The 25,806-nt window shown below is 48.6% G+C and overlaps 1 protein-coding gene across 1 annotated transcript in view; it reads left to right on the forward strand.

The window, feature by feature from the left end:
• GLT1D1 (glycosyltransferase 1 domain containing 1) overlaps positions 1 to 12,921 on the forward strand; it is a 95,887-nt gene extending 82,966 nt beyond the window's left edge. The window contains exon 12 of the mRNA XM_087423463.1: positions 10,947 to 12,921. Within this exon, the coding sequence (XP_087279589.1) occupies positions 10,947 to 11,108 (162 nt within the window). The 3' untranslated portion in view covers positions 11,109 to 12,921. The remainder of the gene's footprint in view (positions 1 to 10,946) is intronic.
• Positions 12,922 to 25,806: the final 12,885 nt, after the last annotated feature.

Raw genomic sequence — 25,806 nt, forward strand, 5'->3', positions numbered from 1 at the left:
TGGAGACAGGAGCCTTGTTTTTTGGATTCCATGGTCCGCCTCCTGCAGTCCTGGCACCTAGGATGGTGCCTGGTATGAAGTATTTGTCGACAGATGGAGGGACCCAGCGTGACAGCTATTTGGGTAAAGATAATGGGGAATCTGGAAGGAGAGAAAGTTCGCTTTGGGGAGCTTATCAGAAAAGCCTACTGAATGGAATGCAAGAAACATATTCTGGAATTTTTTTTTTTCTTTTGGTGAAGAAGACTGGCCCTGAGCTAACATCTATTCCAATCCTCCTCTATTTTGTATGGGGAACGCCGCCACAGCATGGCTTAACGAACGATGTGTAGGTCCATGCCCGGGATCCGAACCCTCGAACCCCAGGGCCCCTGAAGCAGAGCGTGCAAATTTGCCACTATGCCGCCGGGCCAGCCCCATATTTTGGATTTTTAACAAAATGACGATTAAAATATTCAGCTGTGGTGGGAGCAAAGTAACCTCTATTTTATACACCTCACCCCTGGAAAACTTTGTGAAGCTTTCTAGACCTACTAAATATTGATTTTCCATTATCACAGCAATCCCGTTTTTCTTGTTTTTAAGAAGAAAAGAGCTGAGCTATTTGATAGCTTAAAATGAAAATCCATTTGACATTTAATAGAAACTGAATTCATACTCTCTCTCAGGGTCAGACTTTTAAAGTGTAGCCCAGGCTCATTTTGCTGGGAGGTTCTGTTTGTTTTTTAGACAACTACAGTCAAAATAAGTATCAGGATAATGACGATGATGATGATGGTAAGTACCATCGTTTGGCTGCGTGCTGTGTTCCAGCCCCTGTTCTTAGTGTTCTGCATGGATTTACACTTTCATTATAGATGGTTTCTTTTTCTTTAAGTGGTAATGACTTTGATAGTCAATCAACAGTGTAATGTTTGGAAAAAGTGAGGCATGTTGGAGAAATAGCCTCCAAACCTTTGGTCAGGCGGAGCTGTGCTTGGATCTGGAGTGTTCCACTTGAAATCTGAGTGATCCTGGACACGTTCCTTATTCCTGTGCGTGTTCCTTCCTCTGTAAGATGCAGATGATGATGCCCCTCTTTGGGGAACAACTGAGAGGAAGCACGTGTGGTGGCGTCTGGTCCTTCGCCTCAGATGCGAGCTGCATGTACTCGGAGTCAGTCGTATCCGCGGCTCCTCCTGCTGAGCGCTGAGCGCTGGGTGAGGCCTTGGCTGCTCCTCAGGAGCCGTATAGTGTGCAAAGCTCTGGAATCATGCTCAGCACAGCGGGACGTTCTCCTTATGGAATTTGGTGAGGCGGTTGGCCAATGTATGCAAAATATTGTTTCTTATTTCTATTTTATTATTTTTTAAATTTTTAACTTTTTAACCAAACGTATAATTTTTGGATGTTAAATGCACTCATGATGGTAACCACCCAACCGTGCCTCCTAAAGATAAAAGCACAGATGCAGGGCGCTCCCAGTATTGACTGGACTTCGTGTAAGCCCAAAGGAGACCCTGGACAAACTGCGTGTGAACTGAATTGGAAGTCAACCCGACATTTATATGCATGGATTTGTAACTAGGGGGACCGTATTGTTTATTGTGCAAAACCCGGGTACCCTTGAGGGTGAGAGGGGTGTCACTGGTGACTATGCCAGGATAGCAGCCGTAGACCTGCCCCGCGTGACATCGGTAAGGACAGTCCACTGAGGAGTTGTGGGCAGTGTGGCCGGCGTGTTAGGGCACACGGGTGAGTCCAGCCACGGGTGGAGATTACAGCTTTCTAAGAGCCTCATTAAGAAAAAATGAAAAGGAACAGATGACATTCGTATTAATAATATATTTTCTTTAGCTCAGTCTATCCAAACTTGTACCATCTCAACACATAATCAATATACACACTTATTAATGAGATACTTACATTCCTTTTTTTTCATATGAAGCCTCTGAAGTCCCGTGGGTATCTCAGCCCGGAGATTAAATTTGTATCGAAATACCTGATTTGCATGAAATACCTGATTTGCATGTGAGCTCCGTAACATTTACAGCTGAAAAAGCAGATCCACATATTCAGGTTGTTTCAAACAGACTTAAAAGCTTTGCAATGCGTGAACCAAGCACCAGTTTTAAAATTTAAATTTAAATCAATTAAAATTAATAATTGAAAATGCAGTTCCTCAGGCGCACCGGCCATGTTTCCAGAGCTCAGAGTGGCGGATGGTCCGGTCTGGGCACTGTGGATCTACAGCGAGGAGGGGGTGGTGGGGCAGAGCCTCACTGACCACCCCAGGGCAGGGTTCCAGCTATCCCTCCCTGGGCACCAGGCACTGTGGGGGGCCCCTCGCCACTTGCCTTATCTGTTCCCATGAGAACCACGTGTGGGTGTTGCTGTAATGATGCCAGAGAGGCTGAGGCCTTCGCCTTAGGTGACTGGGGGGAGGTGGCAGGGCTGGGACTTGGACCCGGCCGTCTGATTCCAGAGCCCCACCCAGCCAAATCTGAGGACGTTTACAAATGAGTCCTCGTCCCCCGCCCCCCGAGGCTGCCTCTCCCTCTGTCTCTGTTTTCCTTCTGTCTCTCTATCTCTCCCTCTGTTTCTCCTCCTCTCTCTGTCTCTGTCTCTCCTCTGTCTCTCTTTCTCCATCTATCTCTGTATATCTCTGTCTCTCCCTCTGTGTCTCTCTCTGTCTCTCCTTTTCTCTCTGTCTCTGCTCCTTTCTCTGTGTCTGTCTCTCCCTCCATCTCTGTATATCTCTGTCTCTGTCTCTTCCTCTCCCTCTGTCTCTCTGTGTCTGTCTATGTCTCTCCTTTCTCTATCTCTGCCTGTCTCTCCCTCCCTGTCCCCTCTGTCTCTCTCTGGGTCTCTCTGTCTCTCTATCTCTATCTCTGTCTCTCTCCCCCCCTCCCTCCCCTCCTCTCTTGTTTGGGGAGAGGACACTTTTCCATGGGACAGTCCTCTAAAAGGACTGCTCACCACTCTTTAGTCCAAGTTCTTGGGGTGATTGGACCTCTTCCTTAAGCCGGGTCCCGCTTTGCTTTTCCTGCTGTGGCCCCATCGCTGGGGTCAGGATGACCCGGATGGCAGAAAGGGGAACCTTGGTGGGCCACAGCGCCAGTGCTGCACGGAGGTGGGCTGGGCTAGGCCAGGAGGATGAGGATGGAGCCCCCAGGTGGGGCTCACTGCTTAGAAAAGGCGGGAGGTCTGCCTCGCTGAGATGGTCTCCTGACTCAGCTTCTGGGGCCTGCAGGACCACCGCCCTCCCCTCCACTCCTGCCCCCCAAATTCCCCAACACAGGAGCCCCCTCACCTCTGGCCAGTCCCCCCAGAAGCGCCCTCCCTGCCCTTCCTGCTGGCTCCTTGGCAGCCATTTCTTGGCTTCAGTGTCACTTTCTGGGAGAGGATCTGGGGGCTGCCCAATCTGAATGGGGTCCCCACCCCAATATCCTCTGTCACCACGTCCTACCACTCTGCACGATTCACAAATGTGCACTTGCTCTTTGTCAGCTGCCTCCTCCATCAGACTGGAGGGTCCCTGAGGGCGGCGGCCACCTTCTTATTCCCCAGTGGCCCCTCGTGGGGATCCGCACACAGTGGCTGCTCAGTAAGGACTGGGAGAGAGGATTAGACCCGAGCGTTAAAGGGTAACCTTCCTAGGGAGAGCTTTTTGTTTAGTTTGAGACGCTGCACAGCATCCACCCAGGTGTAGGTCAACTGCTGCTTTTCCCATGTTCTTTCCACGGTAGCCGATGACAGTCATTCTGCCCAGGCAGCACACGGCAGGCGTTGTGTCTGTGCCCGAGGGTGCTCCTGGAAGGCTCCGTTCTAAGCACAGCTTCCCCTGCCGGACGCCCCGCAGAGAGCGCGAAGGGGCATCTGCCTCCTTCTTGGGCCCTTAGACTCTGAGCACAAATGCCTTTGGCTCGGAAATTCTCTCTCCTTCTCTCCCTCCCTCCCTTCCTTCTCCCCCTCCCTCCCTTCCTTCTCCTTCCTTCCTTCCTCTTAATTAATGCCCTGCTGTCCTCCGGGAGCTCAGCCCCTCTTTTGAGTTGTGCTGGGAGGAGCCATCATTTTTAACCGTAGACAAGGACACAGTCTGTATAATTTTCCCCAGATCTCAGCAGCACCTGAAGGCTCTTGCTGAGGGCGTTCCTGCTCTGTGCCTAAAGGAGCAAGGCCTCTGTTGGGGTCCGTGGACTGAAGGAGTGGCTTGGCACTCATGGAATAAAATGTTAGGATGACCAGGATGCACAGAGGACATACCCGTTAGTGGTGATGGTTGCTGTAACAGATAAACCCCATGATCTAGGGCTCTGCCTCAGAAGACCTTGCTTCTTGCCCTCCTGGAGGCCAGAACTGCTGCTCCTGGTCTATGAAGCACCTTCCCCGTGGTCACTCAGAGGCCCAGGCTCCTTCCATGGTGTGGCTCCACCTCCACTCAGGCCCCACATCTGGGTGGCAGCTGGGGAAAGAGAAGACGAGGTTGGGGTAGGAGGTGTTGATGGGCCAGAGCGGGAGGGGAGACTTCCTTCTGTCACAGGCCATTGGCTGGAGCTCGTCACATGAGCACCCCCCTGCACCCCGGGGACTGCTGTTCCTTCTTTCTGCCAAAAGGTTTCCGATAACCTGTCCCAGGAAAAGACACGATAAGGAGGATGCTAACATGTACGAAGTGCTTGCTCCACAGACACTGTGTGCTTTACATGGACTGTCTTCTTTAATTTGCACAATGAAGAATGTGCTATAATTAGCCCCACGTATGGATGTGCAAACGGAGGCACAGAACGGCTAACTTCCTCAAGACCTCACAAGGAATAAAAGGTGGGGCTGAGATTCATACTGTTCTTAGCTGTCATCCTCTCTCTAAATCAGGATGAATCGTTTCTCATCTTTTTTCTTAAAAATAATTTTTTATATGACACAAAAATTTTTTGTAGAAAAATCGAAAACAAAAATTAAATTTAAAAATATCCATAATTTACAATTTGGAGACAACCTCATATTTTTCCAGAACTTTCTTTTCAGGACACAGACACACATGACATACCCCTTTTGGAGAAGACCCGTTTGTACGAGAATTCTATAGTCTCTTGGTTCCATAAGGCATGTCATAGCTATTCTGTGTCAGCTGTCACTGCTGTCGGCCAAAACCGCGTGTGGGAAACCCATCCTCGCTCCTGCTCTTACAGACGTGTAGACAGTAAGCTTTTCTCTCCCTGTGCATTTGTGCACCGCGGGGAGAAGGAGTGTCAGAGCCGAGCTGTTGTTCCAGGAGGGACACAGCACTGGGGTCTTGGTGGCTGAGTTGTTTACCGTGTAAGAACTCGTGTTTTATCCTGGATCTTGCTGCTTCAGGGAATGCCTGGCATTGAGTTAATGCAGCCCGAGGACATAGCTGGTGGATAAGACCTGAGGGAGGAAGAGGCCTGTCCCCGCAAACTGGGCGGGCGTGTGGAGATTCGTGTGGACAAGGATGGCGGCCACCAGCCAAGGCGCCGGCTCGTAAAAACACCGGGGGGTGGCGTCTGTGGGTTTGTGGGCTGTGACAGCCACATCGGGCTCAGCAGCAGAGTGCTGATCAGAAGCCTGTGCAAGGGCTGGAAGTGGCCTGCGCCCCGAGCTCTGCCTGGAGCTCCGATGTGCCCCTGTCTAGATTGTTCTTTCCCTGACTCTCCCAAGTCCTCTTTCTTCGGGTGAGTCTGCCAGCTAGCCTCACGTTCCTCTCGTCTCCCCGGAGCGTGAGCAGAGTGACTTCACTGTGACTTCACTTCCTCGTTCTCATGGGCTTTGCTCTTTCTCCTGACTCTCTGCTGGGGTGGGGCCTGTGTCCTGGCCCACCTCTTCTCTCAGAGTTTCTCTCCCTTCCTTCTCTTTTCTCCCAACGCCCTCCCCTGCCCTGCCTCCAAAGCCCGGCCGAGGAGCAGAGCAATTCTCCATGGACTCGCACATTTGAGGTGGCGCTGTGTTAGGAGTCGGAAGCAAGAGAGGGAGAAACAGAAACTATTCACTCTCCTTGTTTTCAGGTTCGCCACTAGTTCCCAGATTTTGTTGCTCCGTGCAGTAGCTCTGTGGGTTTGGCCCCATCCACCCTCAAAGCAGCCGAGCCCAGGCGAGGATATCGGCTCTGGGCTGGACTTAATTCCCGTTTCCGCCACTTGCTGTGTTACCTTGGGCAGCTTCCTGGGCCTCTCTGTGCTCCCATTTCTCTCTCTGTGAAAGGAGTCATCGTAATAGCACATAGGCCCAGTCCCTTTCCTGCAATTCCAAAATCCAAAAAGCACTTGAAAAACAATTTTATTTTTAGTGAGTTTCGTGCCAAAACTCACTTGACAGCCAACTTGTGTCTGAGCTGACGTGAAGTTATTTGTGGCTTGTTTATCCTGCTCTCTGTGACTGTTCATACGTGTTGATCCAGGATTTCTGGTGGGTTGTCTTGGGGCGCTGCTCAGACCCGCTAGAGAGGGTATGTTAGTAGAGGATACACCACGTTATTAACCCCAAAACCTGGGTTCTGAAACCTGGTCTGTTACCTGGTCGTAAGTGCTTAATACATACTGGCTGTTGTTATTCTTGAATTCTGGCCGGATTCTGGCCAGAGACCAGCTGTCTTCCTTAGAGCAGCTTTAAGGAACACGTTTGTACCTCACTCAGGGTTTCTCCCCAACTTGGTCAGGAGCAAGAGAGGATTAAAAGGGGGCTAACTTTCTCACCAAGTGGTTCCTGGTCATTTAGTGCCCCTTCCCCACCGCCTCTCACATGCCACCCGAGAATGGTGCTCTAGACGACCCGCCCAGGACTCCTGTCTTCTGCCCATCACTCCCTGGGATCACTGGGTTCAGGGCCCTGGTCTGTGGGTGATCTGTTAGACACAAGCTCAGGTGTCGTCCCAGGAAGGAGCCTGAGCACAGACCGTCCCTGTGCGGCATGAGTGGACAGGCCTGCACAGGAGTAATCAAGTTGAAGAGAGGTCGTTAGGGTGGGCCCCAATCCAATGTGACGCTGTCCTTATGAGAAGAGGGAATTTGGGCAGACAGACACGCATCGACACAGGGAGGAGACGGCCGTCTACAAGCTGAGGAGAGAGGATGGAACAGATTCTCCCCTCCAGCCATTAGGAGAAACCAACTCTGCCGACACCTTGATCTTGGGCTTCCAGCTTCCAGAGCTGAGAGAAGCAAGTCTGTTGTTTATAAGCCACTCAGTCTATGGATTTTGTTATAGCAGCCTGAACAGACTAAGACAGCATTCCTGGGCCCTACCCCCAACCTACCCAACCAGAGTCTTGGAGACGGGGGTTTAGAAGTATATCTATGTGAGCATATATATATAAATGTATATATATACACACACACACATAGCACACATGCATATACACGTACACGTATATATTTATAAGCTCTGTAAGAGATTCTTACAGCAAAATTTGAGGACCAGAGCCGTAGACTGAGCCTTAATTAACTCCGCGGTTCCAAGCAGAAAAGCCCAAGGAAAGCCAGAGAGCTTAACGACAGTCTTCAGACACCTCCTGTCAGCATCTCCCGTCATAAGGTGCCGTGGCTGAAGCATCTGGAGAAGACGCTTCAGAGTTGTTTCCTTTGCCATACCAAGCCTGAAGCTCCGAGTTGTATATGATTGACTTCAGCTTCTCTTGGAAGAATGAGTCCGTATCGCCCACAGAAGGCTGTCAGAATGTGATGCTCTTTAAAACCACCCCCGTTCCGTCTCCCAGCTCCTGCACGGGTTCTCTCTGATGAGGCGTTTGCTTCTCATTGAGGAGAGTCCTCCTGCCCTGTGGCTTTCAGGTGACATCGTTGTGAGAAGGACCCCAACAGGGGTTCACACATCCATTCTGTAAAGCTGACACTGCCCCCCGGCCCTGGATGTTGGTGGTGCCCCCAGTTGTCAAAGGATTCAGTGAGAAATGTTTTCCCCAGCAGATACAGATGACTCAGAAAGGAAGAAAGCTCTGACAACAGACAACTACTAGTCTAACTGTGAAGGCAAAACCATGCTCTCCTGCATGATTTTCTTTTAAACTTTGGAAATCTACAACCTAAGCCAGGCCTTGCACACCTGTGGCCCTGGGATAGATCTGGTTCCCACATGTGTTTAGTTTGCTGTGTACTTAAAATTGTGAATTACTTGTTGGTATTTAACATGGAGTGCTTTCACATAAATATCCAGAATTTAGACTTCTCTCGAATAACCTAGGAAATGCAGCCGCAGGTGCGGGCCCATGCTCAGGTGGCCTTGGGGTCTGGCATCGCCCGCTTCCCCGCCCGGCCCTGGTGGCACTTGAGTTTCTAATACTGATGTAGGACGGTGTCTGGATCCGTTTTGAACTCTCTTATGGATGGAATTCCTGTACTGGGTTTCTGTTTTCTTTTAATTGTTTTAGTTCATGTACCCATCCATGCCTTATAAGTTATTTTCATAAATAATTTTCAAGAGTAGATCATTACATTGCATAAGGCCCTTGATGAACACACTCCTCCCCCAATAAGTATTTGGCAATCGGCTGATCAGTTTTCTGGCGAGTTCTGCAGCTGACAGTTACATAAAATCTACTGAGCGTTGGTTGGAATGATGGTGCTTTGACATTTGTGCTTGTCTCACAGGAGTCTTGCGGCCACTCTCGCTGCATGGTTCTTTGGTCCAGGTGCTGAGGCGTCCTCACGTATCTGGTTGCTGGTGCGGGGGTTGCTGGGCATCGCTGTCCACGTGGCCTCTCATCCTCCGGGAGGCAGCTCAGGCCTCTCCATGTGGCGAGAGTGGGCACTGTAGGAGGTTTTGAAGCATTGCTTGGAAGTCAAACTGCATCCCTTCTGACGTAACCTGTTGGTCAAGCAAGTTACGGGAGCAGCTCAGATTCGAGAGTTGAGGAAATAGACCCCCGCCTCAGTGGGAGGCGTGGAGGAGTCATACTGCAACGAGACGCGCACACAGGGGTGGAGTGACAGCTGCTGCCATCTCTGCACACAGTCTACACTGGCAGGCAAGCGACAGGTGCTGTGCCAACACGCGTTTCTCGTTGTCCACAGGCGTGTGTTCAGCGTGTTGACTTAGTTGTGATGGAGCAGCAGTTTAGGCCAGAGGAAAATAATCCCGGAGCCTCAAGGAGGGACTCTTACCATTCAAGAATGAGGCCTATGGTTTCCTTTCTTGATGCTTCTTCTTTTCTTTCCCTTCTCTTTCAGCCACTCCTCCAGGGTTTTATTATGCCGACTGCCAAGACGAGCCTTACTCCTCACCCAAATCCCCCCTGCTTTACTTAAATCTGCTTTTGTTCAGTGTTTAATGCAGAGAGAAAAAAGTGAATTTTATCACATCCTATTCCTAGAAACTCTATCATTCAGGATTTTGTTGTAAAATGGTCAGACATTCTGTAGAAATCACAACCGGGTTGTAGGGGGGGAGTTCAGGCAAAGTCTCTACATCAGATAAATCAAAGATATGACCAACATCCTAAATAATCTACCAAAACTAAAGCCTCTCGGATAATTTTAATAAAAATGTTGTTCTACTATGACATGGGAATAAATATGTTATATTTTTATTATAGAAAGAACACCAGTTTCCTATAAAGTGTATACATAATACATAAAAATATAATTCCACTCTATCATAAATATTGCTGTTTATATTGCTAGCTATAAAAGGCATTCAATGTTTAATTAACAATAATTTTGAGAATATGTGGATGTTCCTTTTAAACAGCAAAGCCTTGTATATTAATCTGAGGCATTGTTGCCTTATTGGAATTTACATGGGCTTTGGGGAATCATGATAATGATGGTGAAGTCTGTGCCAGGCTCTGCCCCGATGCTTCGTTGTATTAACTCACTTAACCCTCTCGATGCTCTACCAAGCCAGTGCTGTTATCATCCCACTTTAAAGATGAGGAAACTGAGGCACAGAGAGGTTAAGGAGTGTACCCAATGTCACTCACAAGAAGGGTGGGGTGTGAATTTAAACCCAGGTCTCCTGGCTCCTGAACTCCGCTCTTGACTTCCATGCAAGCATAATGCATAATGAGTGCAACCCTCCTCTCTCTGAATACTCTTTAACGATCGAAATAATTCTGATTCTTTCTAATTATGAAGGGCTTTGACATTAAAAATCGGTCAGCAGGACCACCGTTTCGTTACTGAACTGTGTCTGTGAGCATCAGTAAATCATGAGCAAATGCAGAAATACTGTCTGAGCTAAGCATCAGAAGAAAAGGTGAGAAAGTCGAGGACAATCAAGTTCCCTCTCCCTCCCTTCTCTCGTGGAGTCTGGGGCCAGGCTGGGCTTACCGCTCAAGTGCCCATTGACCCGTAGGGATGATAAGTGTGGGGCTCAGAGAGGTTGAATAGCTCACCCAAAGCCACACAGCTAAGTTGTGTCTTGTAGAAGGATTTGAACCCAGATCTCACTCTGAAGCCTGGTGCTCTCTGTCACGCCAGAGGACGCCCATAATTTGAAGGCACACTCTGTGCTCAGGAAAGATGGTGGAACCAAGACAATGAGAAACAAATGGGGCAGGAGTGGTATTGTATAGTGTATAGGGGCTCAGATTCTGGAGTAAGACTCAAGTTTATATCTCAGCTGATACTCCTAAGTGAGGGAAGAAATTGTGAACCTAAGGGTCACTGTAAGGAAAAGAAATAGCAAGTTTGGGCAATTTAGGGAAGAAAGATGAAGGAAGTGTAATTCGATGACGCCGATATTTTTCCACGGATGTTCATCCTAGCACATGTGTGTGTATGTATGCACATATGTATGTGTAAGTATATAATTTCTTACTCAATCCCAATGTTTGCATTCACTCTCCTCCCCCATGAAGGTCACTTTCTCCAGAGTAAGGCGGGTGAACAGAGGAGAGACCGGGAGCTAATGCAGACACAGGCCTCTGGCTGCCTTTGCAAACCCCCCTCCGCCAATTATTTACGTCTCTTTCTCTTCTGCCTCCTTCCCTGCAGGAATTTGTTCAGCTGGCAAAGAGACTGGTGAGCGATCCTGCGTTGGAGAAGGAAATTGTGGCCAACGGAAGAGAGTACGTGAGGACGTGTCACTCGTGGCAGGCGGAAAGAGACACATATCAACACCTCGTCAGGACCCTCTCGGGAAGCGGCGGGCGCTAAGGGCGCGTGCCGGGTGCCCGTCTTGGGCCCGTCTGTGTCCGCCATCAGATGCATGGCCCTGGGCGAGTACCCAAGACACAGTTCTGGGCCGGCAGGTCTAGTCCACTACAAATCAAGCCAGTTTCCTTGGACTCGTAGATCCGTTAGTTGTAAGGCAGAACCTCATCTAAAACCTCTGTGTGCTTCCAGACAACATCCCTGGTATGTTTGCAGATCAGTCCTGATGGAGACGCAGAAGCTCGTCGGCTCATTGGGGTGGAGGTGGGGTCACTGGTTTTAAGGAGAATTAGGGACAGCATGGGACTCGCTGTTTTAGGACTTTCTGTGGACAATAGGGGCCTATCTGTAAGCCATCATGGCGTGGGCACCTCTCACCTGTCTTCTGAGTGACCTGTAACCCATGATTGTCTGTTCAAAAAGCAAAAACAACAAAACCCGGCAACTAAAAGGAGCCCTGGCAGCATTTAACATGGTGCAGACTCGACAGCAAATCTGAGGCCCTGACAGGTGTGTGTGGGGGCCTGCAGATCTCACAAGTGTGCTGTTCTAAACACTAGACACAGTGCTGTGCATGAGGCCGCATGTGCACAGCTTACTCTTCAGTTAGGTATCTGAAAGGCAGTGGGAGCCCTCTAGGAAAGCAGGAGGGCCCCCTGTAGGCTCCTCCTGGTCAAATTGGAGTTGAAAACCAGATTGGAACAAGGGTCACGTCACCCATAGCCTGGAAAATACTCAGTGACCCCGAGGTGGAGCCTGGATCTTTGGGTTCATTGTAGGTCTTCCTTCCCCTCCCAGTATCAGGGAGCCAGGATGAGTGACCAACGGGTCCCAAGCTTCCAGCCTGTCGCAGGACTGGCACTCTGGGGCCTGGGGTCTGGGGTCTGTGCAACCTTATCTAACACACGGTGAGTCCAGCCAAGTGCAGCCATCTCTGTAAGGATGTCCTGGTCCCCGAGCTTAGTGCTTTTCCTCTGGTGGCTGCACTGGCCTGTGTCGGATCCTGCAATCATTGTGTCCCAGTGGACCTTCCCAGACAATGAATGGGAGTGAGCTGTTCCACGGCATCCTGTGAGGTGGGAAGCAGTGGGCTTGGGGGGCAAGAGAATAGAAAGCCTCAGAGCCCATGGCGGGAAGTGCTTTGTTCGTTCGTTTAGAAGCCGGTGACTCTGGAGGAAGGAGTCAGGAGGAGCCTCAGGTTCCAGGACCCCTTGGGCTCTTTGCTTTCCAACCATCATATTCTTAAAAACGGCCAAACCTACATCCTGTTTTTAAAAGAATGGGCCTCAAATTAAACTTCTTAAACTCTGATGAGTTCGGGATGAGAACAGCATGTTTAGATTCTGTGTCATGTGACCTGACGTGTCCCTCTGCCACCTCGACCTCAGAACAGAGTCCCTTTCCCGAAAGGCAGGTAACTGGGAACAGCAGCCGCTCCTCACTCCCAGGATGCGCAGTTCTGTGAACAGTGCCCCCTCCTGTGTGTGTCTCGGGGGCACCGCCCTCTGGGAGGAGCGAGGAGAGGGAGGGAGAAACAGCCCCCGCCCCCGGAGGACGGCTCCATCAGAATCTGGAATTAGCAATGCCGCCCAGAGGAGAGGTCCAGGATCATCCCAGGTACGTCCAGTGACGCTGCTACTCGTGAAATGCTGGTTGTCTGGAAGCCTGTCTCTGTTCCTTGTCGGATGATGCTATAGATGTTTGCCTCCACCATACCTCAACGTCATTAATTTATGTCTTGATAGAAACACGTACACACACCTAACACACTTGGGGGAACGGCATGTTTTCAAATGAATAAACTGTGTTACCATCAGCTCTGTTGGTTCCTTTCGTGAGCAGTGTTCTGAAAGAAACAGACCCCGCGCCACCCTCTGTCCCTGCACTCTAAAAGGAGACACCGACACGTGAGCATCTGATCAAGAAGGGTTTAAAATGCAATTGCTATTTTGATACCAAAGTAGAGATGTAAAAGAATACTTTTCTGTAAACGTTCTAGACGCTTTCAGCTTCATACTCGGTTAGCTTTATGTTTAAACGTTTTGTGGGTAGTTTTCAATTTGCCGATGTACCACTTTGAATGACTCAGAGTAAGGTTCCAGGTAGAACTAAGACACTGTAACCTTCAAATAGGGAGGAGAGATGCATTTAATGTGGCATAGTGTTATGTAGCGAAGAGGCATTGCTTACACTTGGCTTATAGGCGGTGTGATGGGTTGGCGCTTACAGCTTCTCCCCGAATATCCCTCTTCACCTCCTTCCCACCCTCACGGTAAAGCTAACATGACAGCACCTTTTTGATCTGAAAGGTTCATCACGTATCTTAAGGTTTACAGAAGCAGACCCAGTAGGCTCTCCTTGCAAATGGGAATGCGCGGTCCAGCTGGACGCCTTGTGGCCCCAGTGCTGCTGCCTGGACTCAGTGTGACGGCCGCCCGCCCTCACTGCTCAGCGCAGGGCGGGATTCTGAAAACGTTTGACTCTCAGCAAGTGTTGTGGCTTCAAGTTTTCACTGCATTCCTGTGCTGGCCTTGGTCGGGATGCTTTGCACAGCTGCATAACCTGCTTCCTTGGAGGGTCTTGGTAGTTGAACTTGCCTTGTCCATCATTTCCTGTAGCTCCCTGGGAGACGGGAGAGCTCGCTGTTCTTATGCATTTTTCCAGTGAAGACACAGTTGCCGTCTTCCTCCTCCCCTCCCCCTCTCTCTGCTTCCTTTTTTCCCTTGCGTCTCCCCATGCTCCATCCTCAGTCCCCCTGTCTGATCCTAATATCCTCTTGGAGGGTCTGGGGGCTGATGTGGGAATGATATCTGGGAAGACCTCCCTACCCGAAGCCAACCCTTATTAAGGCAGTGGTTCCCAGCCTTGGCTTTTAATAATCCTGATGCTCAGGATGACTCCAGACCAGTCACATCAGAGTCTTGGTGGGGGGACCCAGACTGAGAGCTTCCCAATGAGCCAATGTGCAGCCAAGATGGACAACTATGAACTTAAATAACCCATGAGAATAGGGACCAGAATTTCACAGGAAACAAAGACCATCTAAGAGAAGGTTGGATGGTGACTTCATGTTGAGAAACGAATCCTAGAATTAAGAAAATAGGTTAAGTTCGTCTTATGTTTAACAAAATTTATTTATGAAGGTAGAATGAAACTCTAAGTGCAGGGCCAAGAACTGTTTCCCACAAACAGACAACAAATGAAGCAGTGCACGGGACTGCATCAACATCCCCGATGTCTCAGTTCTCTTCTGTGCGTCCGTCCCGCCATCGTCCTCAGCGTCTTCCTCCTCACCGCCGCCTGGCGTCGTGAGGCTGGAGCCTCATTTGGCTGCCGTTCAAGTCGTTCTCCCACAGCCTTCTCATCAATTTCAGGAAATCCTGCATCTTTCTTGAGATTTTCAGTTTTACTTTACGGTTGATGGCACTGTGTTGGCTCTTAAACATCTTGACCCTCTAGCAGCAGTGACAGGGACCACCTTACCTGGGTATGGGACGTGGGAGGATATCATTTAGGGTTACATCTGGTTATGACTGAAAATCCAATGTAACAGTGCCTTAAGCTGGAGAGAAATGTATTTTTCTACCAAGTAAAGAGATGAACAGAGCACATGTGGTGTTGCCTGGGTCAGGGACTCAGATCCCTCCGTCCTGTTGTTCCTCCAGCCTCAGTACGTGGCCATCTCTACCTCCTGGTGTAAGGTGTCTGCCCAACTTCCACCTTCGTGGCCGAATTCCAGGCTGCAAGAAGATGGAAGACGGGAACAAAGACATATCTCCTCTTTTTCAGGATAATTCCCACTTCCAGTTACATACCATCCCCAGTTGCAAGGGGAACTTGGGAACGCAGGCTGCTCTCCCAGCGGCCATGTTCCCAGTTAAAAACCAGTATCTATTATCAAGAAACAAGAGGAGAATGCATGTTAGGAGAGAGCTTGCAGTTGCGGGGGCCCCCGAGATAAACTGGTTTTAGATTCTGCATTGGTGACAGGCAACCTAGGTTTTACTAATCACTGAATACCTTTTAATGCCAAGAAAAGTGTTTTCCACAAGGTTTTAATTTAGCTTTAAGGCCATTCCGACACAGCTCACCTTTCTCCCCGGCATCTCATTTGTACACAAGTCCTCAGCTGGTGAGATGCATCGATCAGCACCTCAAACCCCGCGGCTCCTAAGTGAAAACCTCGGAGTGAAGGAGGACAAGGGTTTTCATCTGGACGTCCTCAAATGTTCCTTTGCCTTAGGTGAAACACAGTTCTGAAAAACACAATCCGATTAAACGTACTGACTACATTTCTGTGATTTGGGTCATTCTGATTGTTCTTGTGTTGCCCTGAATGGCAAGCCCGTCATTCTTCATGTCGGGAGGTCTTGGGGAATAGAAATCTTATCTGAAGGATCCGTGAGTCAGAGTTTGACTAAAACAGAGTACAGCTTTGCATTGAAAACAAGATGCTGTGAAGTTCCATCCTGCATAGTGTTTAGGTGCTAAAAATAGTGTTTAACACAAAAGTCTTGCATGATCAAAATTACCCATGAGAACTCCCCACGCATGCGCCATGTTGATTGTGCATTAAGTCACGCGCACGGGCGAGTGTTAGAACCGCTGAGCGAGATTAAAGCAAGTCAGCCTCTGGATGCCTGGTATCCCACGGTTCTGATTGAGATACAGAACTGAATCCCCAGCAGGAAGTGGGGAGAGACTCCCTGTTTCCCAGCAGAAACAGGATATTTCATTCTGTTTCCATGTTTTCTATATAACCATTCATCCCTTCATTCGTTCAGCAAGGATTTCCTGGAGTAGTGGAGCTGGCACTGTTCTGGGGCCAAGGATACAGGAGCCAACAAGACAAAGGTCCCTTGTCCTGGGACCTTCTCTCTGGCAGCGCCACCGTCAGGGCAGCCCGCAGGCCTTCAGTGGGGTCACCCCTGAGAAGGGAGTGGGGGAGGACAGGATCTACAGGGCAGGTAAGCCCCAACAGTTTCTCAGAATGAAAACTACACCCAAGACTCTGCAAATCATTTCTAAGAGAATCTTCATAGACTCGAAAGGAACTTGTGGTAAAAATGAGTACAAAAAAATGCAGGGAGGGATCAGTTAAAAGCAATGACCTCGTCTTTATCTGCAGCCACAATCTATTTTAAAGAGATTATTTTACAATCTGCTTCTTCCTTCAGACTCATAAATAGTCCTTAAAAATCCAGGCTGAGAGAAACGTCCTTCCGAAAAATTACACAATTCTGCTAAATTACAAACGCTTTCTCCTTAGGGGAAGAAAACCGACACAGTCATCCTGTTCTCAGTCGAGGCCCTCGAATTGCTCTGTGTGCTTCAGAAAGCCTCCACTATGAGAAGAGGCTGCTTCATTTAAAGTGAATTTTCTTCTTTCGAATCTAATAGAAAAATATGCTAAGTATCTCCCCAAATCAGAACGGTTAATAACCAGACATTTGCAAGAAGCCGGATAGCGAGGAGCCAACAGTACTAGGAGACTAGCTCTCTGACTTGGTATTTGGTGCAAATTCCTCCATTTTAGAAATACCTGGGAAAACCGCTTACAAGGTCTAAAGATCTGCTAGATTTCCATTTGCTGAGAAGGCTTCCCTCCTGCTGCTTCTCTGTCCTGTCTCTCCCGATGTGAAAATGCATTTAGAGGCCCAGTGGGCACGTAGACAACTGTCATACACAAGGGGATTGAAAAGCAGCTGTGATGATGACATAACATGACGTCATGACTCCCGTTCCATCAGTAACTGCAAACAGTAATTGGGCACCGTCTGTGTGCCACGCACGGTGCTCATGCTGACAACGGTGGACTGTACCCGAGCCCTGTGCTCCGGGAAAACAGCACAGGCTGAGAAATCCCCCCCTTCATGTTCTGGGAAAGGGCCTACTGCAAACGACCTCCCTCCCACAGGACTTAGATGACCTCAGGATGTCCCCATGGGTACCTCTGCCTGGGCCAGTGAGACCCTCCCAATTCCTAGTCTATCTCATCAGTGAGCATCTGAGCTGCTTTCCCCCACTGATCAATCGTAACAAAATGCTTGCTAATCAGTCTTAAGTTCTGCTTCTTCCTCGGGTCCTGGTCCAGCCCAAGCCCAAGCCAGCAGACAGCCCGTCTGTCACAGCACCCTGGGAAGATCCGGCCCCAGGGCAAGGCATCCTCCCACCTCCCATCCCATCACACCCTCCTGCACATCCCACCTCCCCCTAGTGCATTCTAGCCCTGTTTACTCCTCCCTGTAAAGTAAAACCCGCTCTGCCTAAACCCGTGAGATGCTTGCAGATCTTATGGTCAGAGCATCCTCTCCACTGCAAGAATCCTCTCCAATAAAATCCCTCTTCACTAAGGCGGGATTTGTTTCTTATTTGACAGCACCTTGTCTGCAGTATCTCAGTTAATCCTCACCACAGCCCATGATTTTACAGGTGAGAAAACTGAGGCTCGAAACTGGTTCTGAGTCACAGGGCTGGAGAGGGATGGAGCCAGGAGGCAGAGGCAGCTGGGCTGGCCGGAGCCTTCTCTCTGTCTCTCTGTCTCTCTGTCTCTCTCTGTCTCTTTCTCTCTCTCTCTCTCTGTCTCTCTCTGTCTATCTGTCTCTCTCTGTCTCTTTCTCTCTCTCTCTCTGTCTCTCTCTGTCTCTTTCTCTCTCTCTCTCTGTCCTCTCTGTCTCTCCCTCTCCCTGTCTTTCTCTCTCCCTCTGTCTCTGTATCTCCAACACTACAAGTGACCCTCTCCGTGGGCAGCTAGTAGTCAGTTGTACTCTAAGGAATTTATTTGACACGTGAGTTAGATAAGTGTTCCGCCCAAGTCAACGGAAACTGAAAGGGATCAGAATATGCGACCCCAAAATATGTCCCTTTGCCATATGGATTATTTTGAGCTAAAGGCCACTGAGAATCAACAGATGCAGAAAGAAGCCTTCTGGGAGCTTCACTTATCGGACTAAGAGCAGACTCTTCTGAGGAATGAGGACGGCCATAAATCCCCTCTCCTGGGGGAGTTTTATAGCCTTGAAGATGGAAAGTCAGCGCCCAGATGGGCCTGCACAAACGTGGCTGAATAACACTTATCTTCCATTTGTTTCCCTGTATATTTACCTTCCCGCAATTTATTGCCCCTAAAATCTCAAAACCCTTTTCCTTTGTCTTGTCACCTCTCCACAGATGTGTTGTCCTTTGTTAAAATGGTATATAAGTCTCCAGTTCTGGCCACCTTTAGGGTTTTCATTTCTTTTTTGTGAGGCCACCATATGCATATGAAATAAACCTTTTCCTCCATTCCTCTCTCTTTTATCAGTTCCATTTGCAGGGCCCCAGCCACTGAACCAATGGGGTAGAGGAAAAAAGAACCATCGGTTGTAATATCAGCACATTTATTTTGAATGAGTTACATAGTTAGAAGAATTGTTCTTTGTTGATAAGTAGTACAGAGATGGAATTTTGATCAATAAGTCTTAAATACAATAAGACTTTATTGTTTTTAGAATATTTTTTAGTAGTCTGGAAAGAGTTATTCTTTGGATAAACCTCATAAGCTCTGATACTGCGTTTATGCAAATTTATTCTATTTTTTGGTGGCAGAATAATATACCGGTATATTAACTGATAAGCATTTTTTTGCCTGTGCACACACAGATAGGCACACGTGTAATTCTTTATGAACATTAGACCATTCTGAGCTTATTGTGTTTGGGGTGGAGATGAGCACTGCCACAGCCAAATGCAGATAATAAAGAGTCAGATCCTCAGCTCAGAGTTTCCAAGGAGGTTTTTGAATTTTGTGAGAGAGAAAACAACAGTCTTGAAAACCAAAGCATTTGAATTGCAAAGCAGGAGTTTTTGAGAGAGGAAAGTTTTAAGGTTCAAAATGCAAGGTCTAGACATGGATCAGAAGTGAAGTCCTGAGGGACTGGAGGCGTAATGTCTGTGTTTTAATTATCAGATTGAAAAGATAATAGATGAGGTGTCAGGTCACCAGGGCTGGAGTGAAGCCTGGAGCCCGGATGCTGGTGGAGCAGGATGTGTCAACCCTGTCTCCCCTCCTCACCTGCCAGGGGGGAATGGAGTAAATACAGTAACCTGGAAATAGCGGCAAAGCAGCCCCTCTCCTCACAGAGCTTTGGGAGGGGGTGGGCACTGGAGCCACATCCTGGTCCCCAGTGATGTTGGCGCCGGAGAGAAAGAAATGATCTTGTGTGGTGTCTGTTCTAAAATACAGCGTATATTATTGAGCCCTCCTTCTGCTGGATAGCAAAGAAGACTTAATCTGGTCAATGCCGGGTAAACTTGTCACTGGAGGCCAGAAGTCCAAAGTCAAGGTGTCGCAGGACCGCGCTCCCTCTGGAGGATCTAGGAGAGGATTCTTTCCTGTCTTGTCCGGGTTTGGTGGCTCCTGGCTTCCTTGGCGTGTGGCAGCCTCACTCCAGTCTCTGCCTGCGTCTCCCCATGGCACTCTCTGTGTCTCTGTTGTGGACTGAATTGCGCCTCCCCCAAAATTCACATCAAGGCCCTAACATCTGCCATGACTGCATCTGGATGCAGGCCCTTAAGAGGTAATTAAGGTTAAATGAAGCCATAAGGGCGTGGCCCTTCTCCAATAGGACTGGTGTCCTTATAGGAAGAGGAAGCGACACCAGAGAGCTCTCTCTTCCCACTCCTGCACAGAGGAAAGGCCATGTGAAGACACAGCAAGAATGCGGTTGTTTGAATGCCAGGAGAGGAGGTCTCACCAGATACCAACCCTGCTTGCTCCTTCTTCTTGGACTCCTGGCCTCCAAAATGGTGAAAAAATAAATGTCTGTTGTTTAAGCACCCCAGTCTGTGGTTATGGCACATATCCAGTTATGGCAGCCCGAGCAGACTGGGGCCCCGGGTCTTCTCCTGTTCTCTCTCCTAAAAGGACACTCACTGGTGGATCTAGGGCCCATCCTCCTGCAGGATGATCTCATTTCGAGGTCCTTACCTGAATTACATTTGCAAAGATGCTTGTTCCAATAGCATCACAGTCCGAGGTTCCAGATGGATACATCCTTTGGGGGCCCAATTCAACCTCCTACACCAGAACATATAATTCGTAGCCAGATTAAGATGCCAGCCCAGGGCTTGTGTGTCTACAGGCTGAAATGTGCGTGGCGCTCCCTGGAGTTGTGCGGTGCCCAGGGCCTCCTGCATAGACGCAGCCCTCTAGGAGAGTGGGCCACTTAGGAATTACCCACAGCTCCTTTAGAGGGGGCACGTTACAGGGTGGGGAGTAGGGTGTTTTATACCAAATCCTGACCTGGTCAAGCAGAGCAGTTGCTCTCTGCCACGTGGAGTTAGAAGGCTGGTCCTGTGGAAGAAGGGAGGGCGTTAAAGCATCTGCTCGAGATGTGGGCACTTCAGAAGTCGTCAGACTCTCGTGAGCTGTTCCTGGGAGTGGACTCAGTGCAAACTTTACTTAGGACTATTTGGTTATACATATACATATATGTATAGATACATATGTATGTATATTTAAATATTTAGTTACATTCACATAAAGTATGTTTAATAAATTTATAAATTCCAATAAAAATTTATACATTTACACATATTTATAATTTTATAAATACATGTTTATAAATGCATAAGTAAAATAAAAATAAAATTATCTCCAGTTAAAATGAAATTAACTTTATCATTAAAAATTACCTATAATTAAAAATTATATTTATAATTATTTTATATATAACCAAATATATAAACATAAATAATTTATTAATTTTATTAATTAAAATGTATCTATAGTTAAAAAATTTTATCTACAATTAGGTATAAAACCAAATATATAAATATAACCTTTGACCCAGCAATTTCACTTTTAGGAGTTTATCCCAAGGACACCATCAGGGTGATTAAGAAGATTTATGTAGAAGATAAATCCATCACAGAGTTAGTTTAATGGGCAAATATCCAGAAATATCCAATTAGTTAATTAAGTTATTGTATGGTTATAACATGGAATAGTGCACAGCCTTTGGAAAGTATATCATAAATGATATCACTTCACAAGGAAACATAGTTACATAGTATGTGGAGTATGATCTCAGGTTTTTTTTAACTGAGGCATGAATTTGCATAGATCAGAACTCGTCATGGTTCACACACATATATTTGGGTGATGAGGTTACAAGGGATATTTATTTTCCTATGCATTGTTTCTGTGGCTTTCAAGTTTTCCAAAGTGAGCATGTATTATTTTTTGTAGGTTAAAATAATATTTTCATGAAAATGAAGCCGGAGAAATGATCACTGAGCCCTGACATCTCCATCCCTCAGCGACTGTTTCTCGAGTTCCCGTCACATCCAGATACTAATACGAGATGCCAACGTGTTATTTTTGGAACGAACCAGCTGAGGACATGGCCTAAAATGAAGAGCATCTTTCCCCCTTTTTTCTGGGTGTCTCACTGGAGCTATCACTTCCAAAAAAGTCTTGATATCTTCATCAAAACCTAAAACCACGCAAGTCATGGGCTTCTGGCTTAAGGCTGTATTTTGGTCTTCTCAGAAGTAGTTATAAAAAGGTAGCAAACAGGAGTTGGACGTAAAAGTAGAGTGGACATCAAATACAGCACCACAGGACTGGAGGGGAAAATGTTCCTTTCACACCCAGAACAGCACCTGACTTTCATCTGTGAGGGTTTTCAGGGGGTGATTTGCAGTCACTTTCCAGTCAAATATGGCATGGTGTTTAAAGGATCAATACGGCCAATGTACTTCTTAACCCAGCTGAAATTAGCCATTTCGTGACTGTCAGTGTATCAGCCATGTCGAGTCCGTATAAGACCCTACATGTGAAATGCTGGCGTGTGGTGGCAAGTGTGCCGAGTGGGTTAATGGCAGACATTTGGGATGCCTGCTTCAATTCAAAGGTGACCAGAGGGATCTAAAGACTTACTGGCCAGCCCAGGAGCACCAAATTAGTCAAATGTGGATAATTTGTGAGCTCTCAGAGCCCGTCTCCCGTTATCTCATAACCTCAGTTATTAGAATTTAAAAATCTCCGCAGAGGAGGCTTTCTTTTTCCTGGTTAAGGCAGTGGTGGTGAACTACACTGGAAAAAGAAAATAGCCCTCTTTCTATATGAGTGATTTATAACTCGTCAACTCAAAAAGATGTAATTAATACCCCGTTATAATTGGATGTGAATGTATCATCCATCTTTGGATTTTCTGGTCTTTCTGCCTCTAGCTGAATCTTCACCAGTGAGCAATGAAGCTCAACAACATCACTGTGGTTTGGGGAAAATCTTGGTTAATCTTTCTTACCCCTAGCATTTCCGTGAAAAAATAAAGAGAGTTTGTCAAGGGCTTGTCACAGGCCATGGAGGCTTCCATGTGGAAACCAACTATTTAATGCCTCAGTGGGAACTGAGAATTTTTCATTAAGTTGTCCAGTGTGATTTCATCATTCTGGAGAGTATCCTCTTTCTCCTGTTCTTTGGGTGAGACAGAAGCCCGTCGCTAGAAAGTCCACAGCTCTATTGCTGTGACCTACTGCACGGCTGGGGAGGGATTCTTGGAGCAGGCTCTCAAGATCCATTATCTACTACTTTGCTCTTCATTGATTTGTGAGTGTGTCTTTTCATGGTTTGGTCTTTCCCAGTGGACACTGGTGAATATCCCCAGCCTGACTCACATGGGAGTCACTCATTTATCCGTTCTTCTGTTCACTCAACAAATGATTTTTTTTTTAATTTTTTGTTTATTGCAGTAACATTGGTTTATAACATTGTAAAAATTTCAGGTGTACATCATTGTACTTCTATTTCTGCATAGATTACATCATGTTCACCACCCAAATACTAATTACAACCCATCACCACACACATGTACCAAATTATCCCTTTCACCCTCCTCCCTCCCCCCTTCCCCTCTGGTAACCACCAATCCAATCTCTGTCTCTATGTGTTTTCAACAAATAATTTTTGAGCACTTATCGTGGGTCAGACAGTGGTGTAGACATTGAGGAGTATGGCCATGAGCCAAGAGAGGCGAGCTCCCTGCCCTCACGGGGGCTCTGGTCTAGAGAGCAAACTATAAACCAGTCAACGAATCAACTTTTAAAGAGATAATCCCAGGCAGCGGTAAGTGTGGCAAAGAGATGAAATGGCTCCAGAGTGACGGGGGACCTGGATGAGCAGGGTGAGTTGTTGGTATTGGGCGACCAGAGAAGGCATTTCTTTTTTTTTTTTTTTTTTTTTTAAAGATTTTATTTATTTTTATTTTTTCCCCCCAAAGCCCCAGTGGATAGTTGTATGTCGTAGCTGCACATCCTTCTAGTTGCTGTATGCGGGACTCGGCCTCAGGATGAACAGAGAAGTGGTGCCTCGATGCGCACCCGGGATCCGAACCCGGGCCACCAGCATCGCAGCGCGCGCACTTAACCACCAAGACGGGGGACCTGGATGAGCAGGGTGAGTTGTTGGTATTGGGCGACCAGAGAAGGCATTTCTGAGGAAGGGCACCTGCAGTGAGGTGGGAAGGATGAGAAGGATGTAAGGAAAGCAGCTGGAGAGGAAGCTGCCCAGACGGGGGAAGAGTAGACGCCAAAGCCGCGTGTGGAGGGAGCTCGGGCGTCGGGGGACGGGAGGAGAAGGCCACTGGGTGGAGCGCCTGAGTGAAGGGACAGAGGGGAGAGATGAGCTCTGGTCTCGCGGGGTTCAGGTCACAGAGGGCCTTGAGGCCAATGGACTTTCAACTCCACATTAGAGAGTTGTAAGTAGGGGAGTGGCACGGTCGGGATTTGCTGGCCTGGAGAGTGGATGACAGGAGAGCAGAGCAGATGCAGGAGGCAGACGGGCCATCTTGGCGGCGTGAGGAGGGTGGCGGTGGAGGAGACAGAGAGAAAGGGACAGACTGAGGATGCACTGTGGAGGTAGAACTGATGGCGTGTGCTGGTAAAATGGGAGGGTACAGGAAAGTGAGCACTCGGGGAACTTTCTCCGACTTGGGCTTGAGCAGCTGGGTGGACTGTGGCTCCATTTATGACGGGCAAGGCTGGGGAGAAGCGGGTTAGGAGGGTGTGGCTGAGACAGCTGCTGGCCTACCTCTCCCTCCTCAGCCTCGGAACCTGGGTTTATCAGGGGGGCAGTTTACTCAGATGAAAGTCCGCATGTTCTGGCTTCCCTCACAGCTGGGTTTGGCCACATGACAACGTCCTGGCCAAGTGGATAAAAGTGGCAGCATTGGGAGGGCTCCCAGGAAGAGCCCTTAAAGGGAGCAGCCCCCAGAGGGCGCACCTTTTACTTTCCTCACTTTCTCCTTCTTGTTCCTTGGAATGATTATGTGATAGCTGGAGACCTAGAGTTCGTTTTGTGACCGTGAGGTGGAAGACACCTGGGTCTCTGATGACTTTGTGGTGATGCCACGTCAGGCCTGGGCTGCTCCCCTTGTTTTATGTGAGATTAGAGCCTGCTGTGTTTAGGTGGCTGGAAGTTTACTTGTTTTCTATGCAACTGAGTCTGCTCAGGGGAGGGCTGGAGGTAAAGAACAAAGCCCGAGAGTCTGTCTGGTCAGGAGGAGTTAGCCGTGCCTCTGGACACCCATCCAGAGATGTCGCATAGAGATTTACAACACACGAGTGGAGTTTAGGGCTAATTAATTAGTTAATTATTTCTCCTGATACTGCACAACAGGAAACAAGTCTTCTTTTCATGTCTTACAAGAAAATCACTTTCCTCGTCAGCTTTGCAAAATCAAAGAATAAAGGCTGTCCTTCAAGAAATGTTCCAAACCAGCAACAAACAGGTCCTGCTTCTCCTGAGGGTTTAGTTTGTCCTTGAGCCGGTGGGGGAGGGTGGGCGGGGGGGCGCCCTCTGTGGCTTTTCTGGAGCGGAAGTCCAGGCTGTGTGGACGGGTCAGCGGCGGGCTGTCCCGCCAGCACCCCCGGCTGTGGCCCCAGGTTTTACCCGCTGGGGAGATGCTGGGGTAAGGCAGGTGGAGGACGATGTGAGGGTGGGGCAGCCTGGGCGAGCCGAAGAAGAAGCCCAACCCGGGTGGCGAGCTCTGCTGCAAGGTCATCGAGGTCATCGTGACCAGCGAGGACAGGCCCGGGGCGGCCGACCCCAGCAGGTAGGAGCCGCCCGCCGGCCGGCGGTCACCCGCACCGTGGCTCTCGGGGCTGGGCTTCCTTTAGAGAGAGCTCACCAAGGCCGTCACCACTGGGAAAGAGCAGTAATTGCCGACACTCCTGTGCTTCCTCTGCACCAGGCACCGCTCACCTAGCAGCCCGGTGACGCGGGCTGTGGCCACCCGTGTTTCCAGCTGGGCTCCAGGGGCGCATCGGCCCTGACACTGATGATGTCCCGTGTTAGTCGAGTTTCATACCATCCTGAGAACAGCCTCCCCGTGTCCTGCTTAACCGTCACAGGGGTCCCACACGGAGATGCGATGAGTTCCGATTTTGCTGATGAGGACACAGAGAGGGGAGGACTCGGTCACACAGCTGGCTGAGGATGTGGGTATGGAACCAGGGCAGTCTTACTCATGAGCCTGGGCTTTTCCGAGGACCCCTGGGCCTCTCCCGGTCCTGCTGAATCTGAATCTCTGGGTGGAGCCCGGGAAACCATATTTATCTGGTTCTCCCTGGGCTATATGCCCAGGAACGTGAGGAGTGTGGTCTGGTTGAGTCCTCAGGAGAGGACACCGAGGCCCAGAGCAGGCCTGCACCTTGC

The sequence above is a fragment of the Ceratotherium simum genome, chromosome 35, assembly GCF_057802395.1.
Source record: "Ceratotherium simum simum isolate JZ-2026a chromosome 35, ASM5780239v1, whole genome shotgun sequence".
Classification (NCBI taxonomy): domain Eukaryota; kingdom Metazoa; phylum Chordata; class Mammalia; order Perissodactyla; family Rhinocerotidae; genus Ceratotherium; species Ceratotherium simum.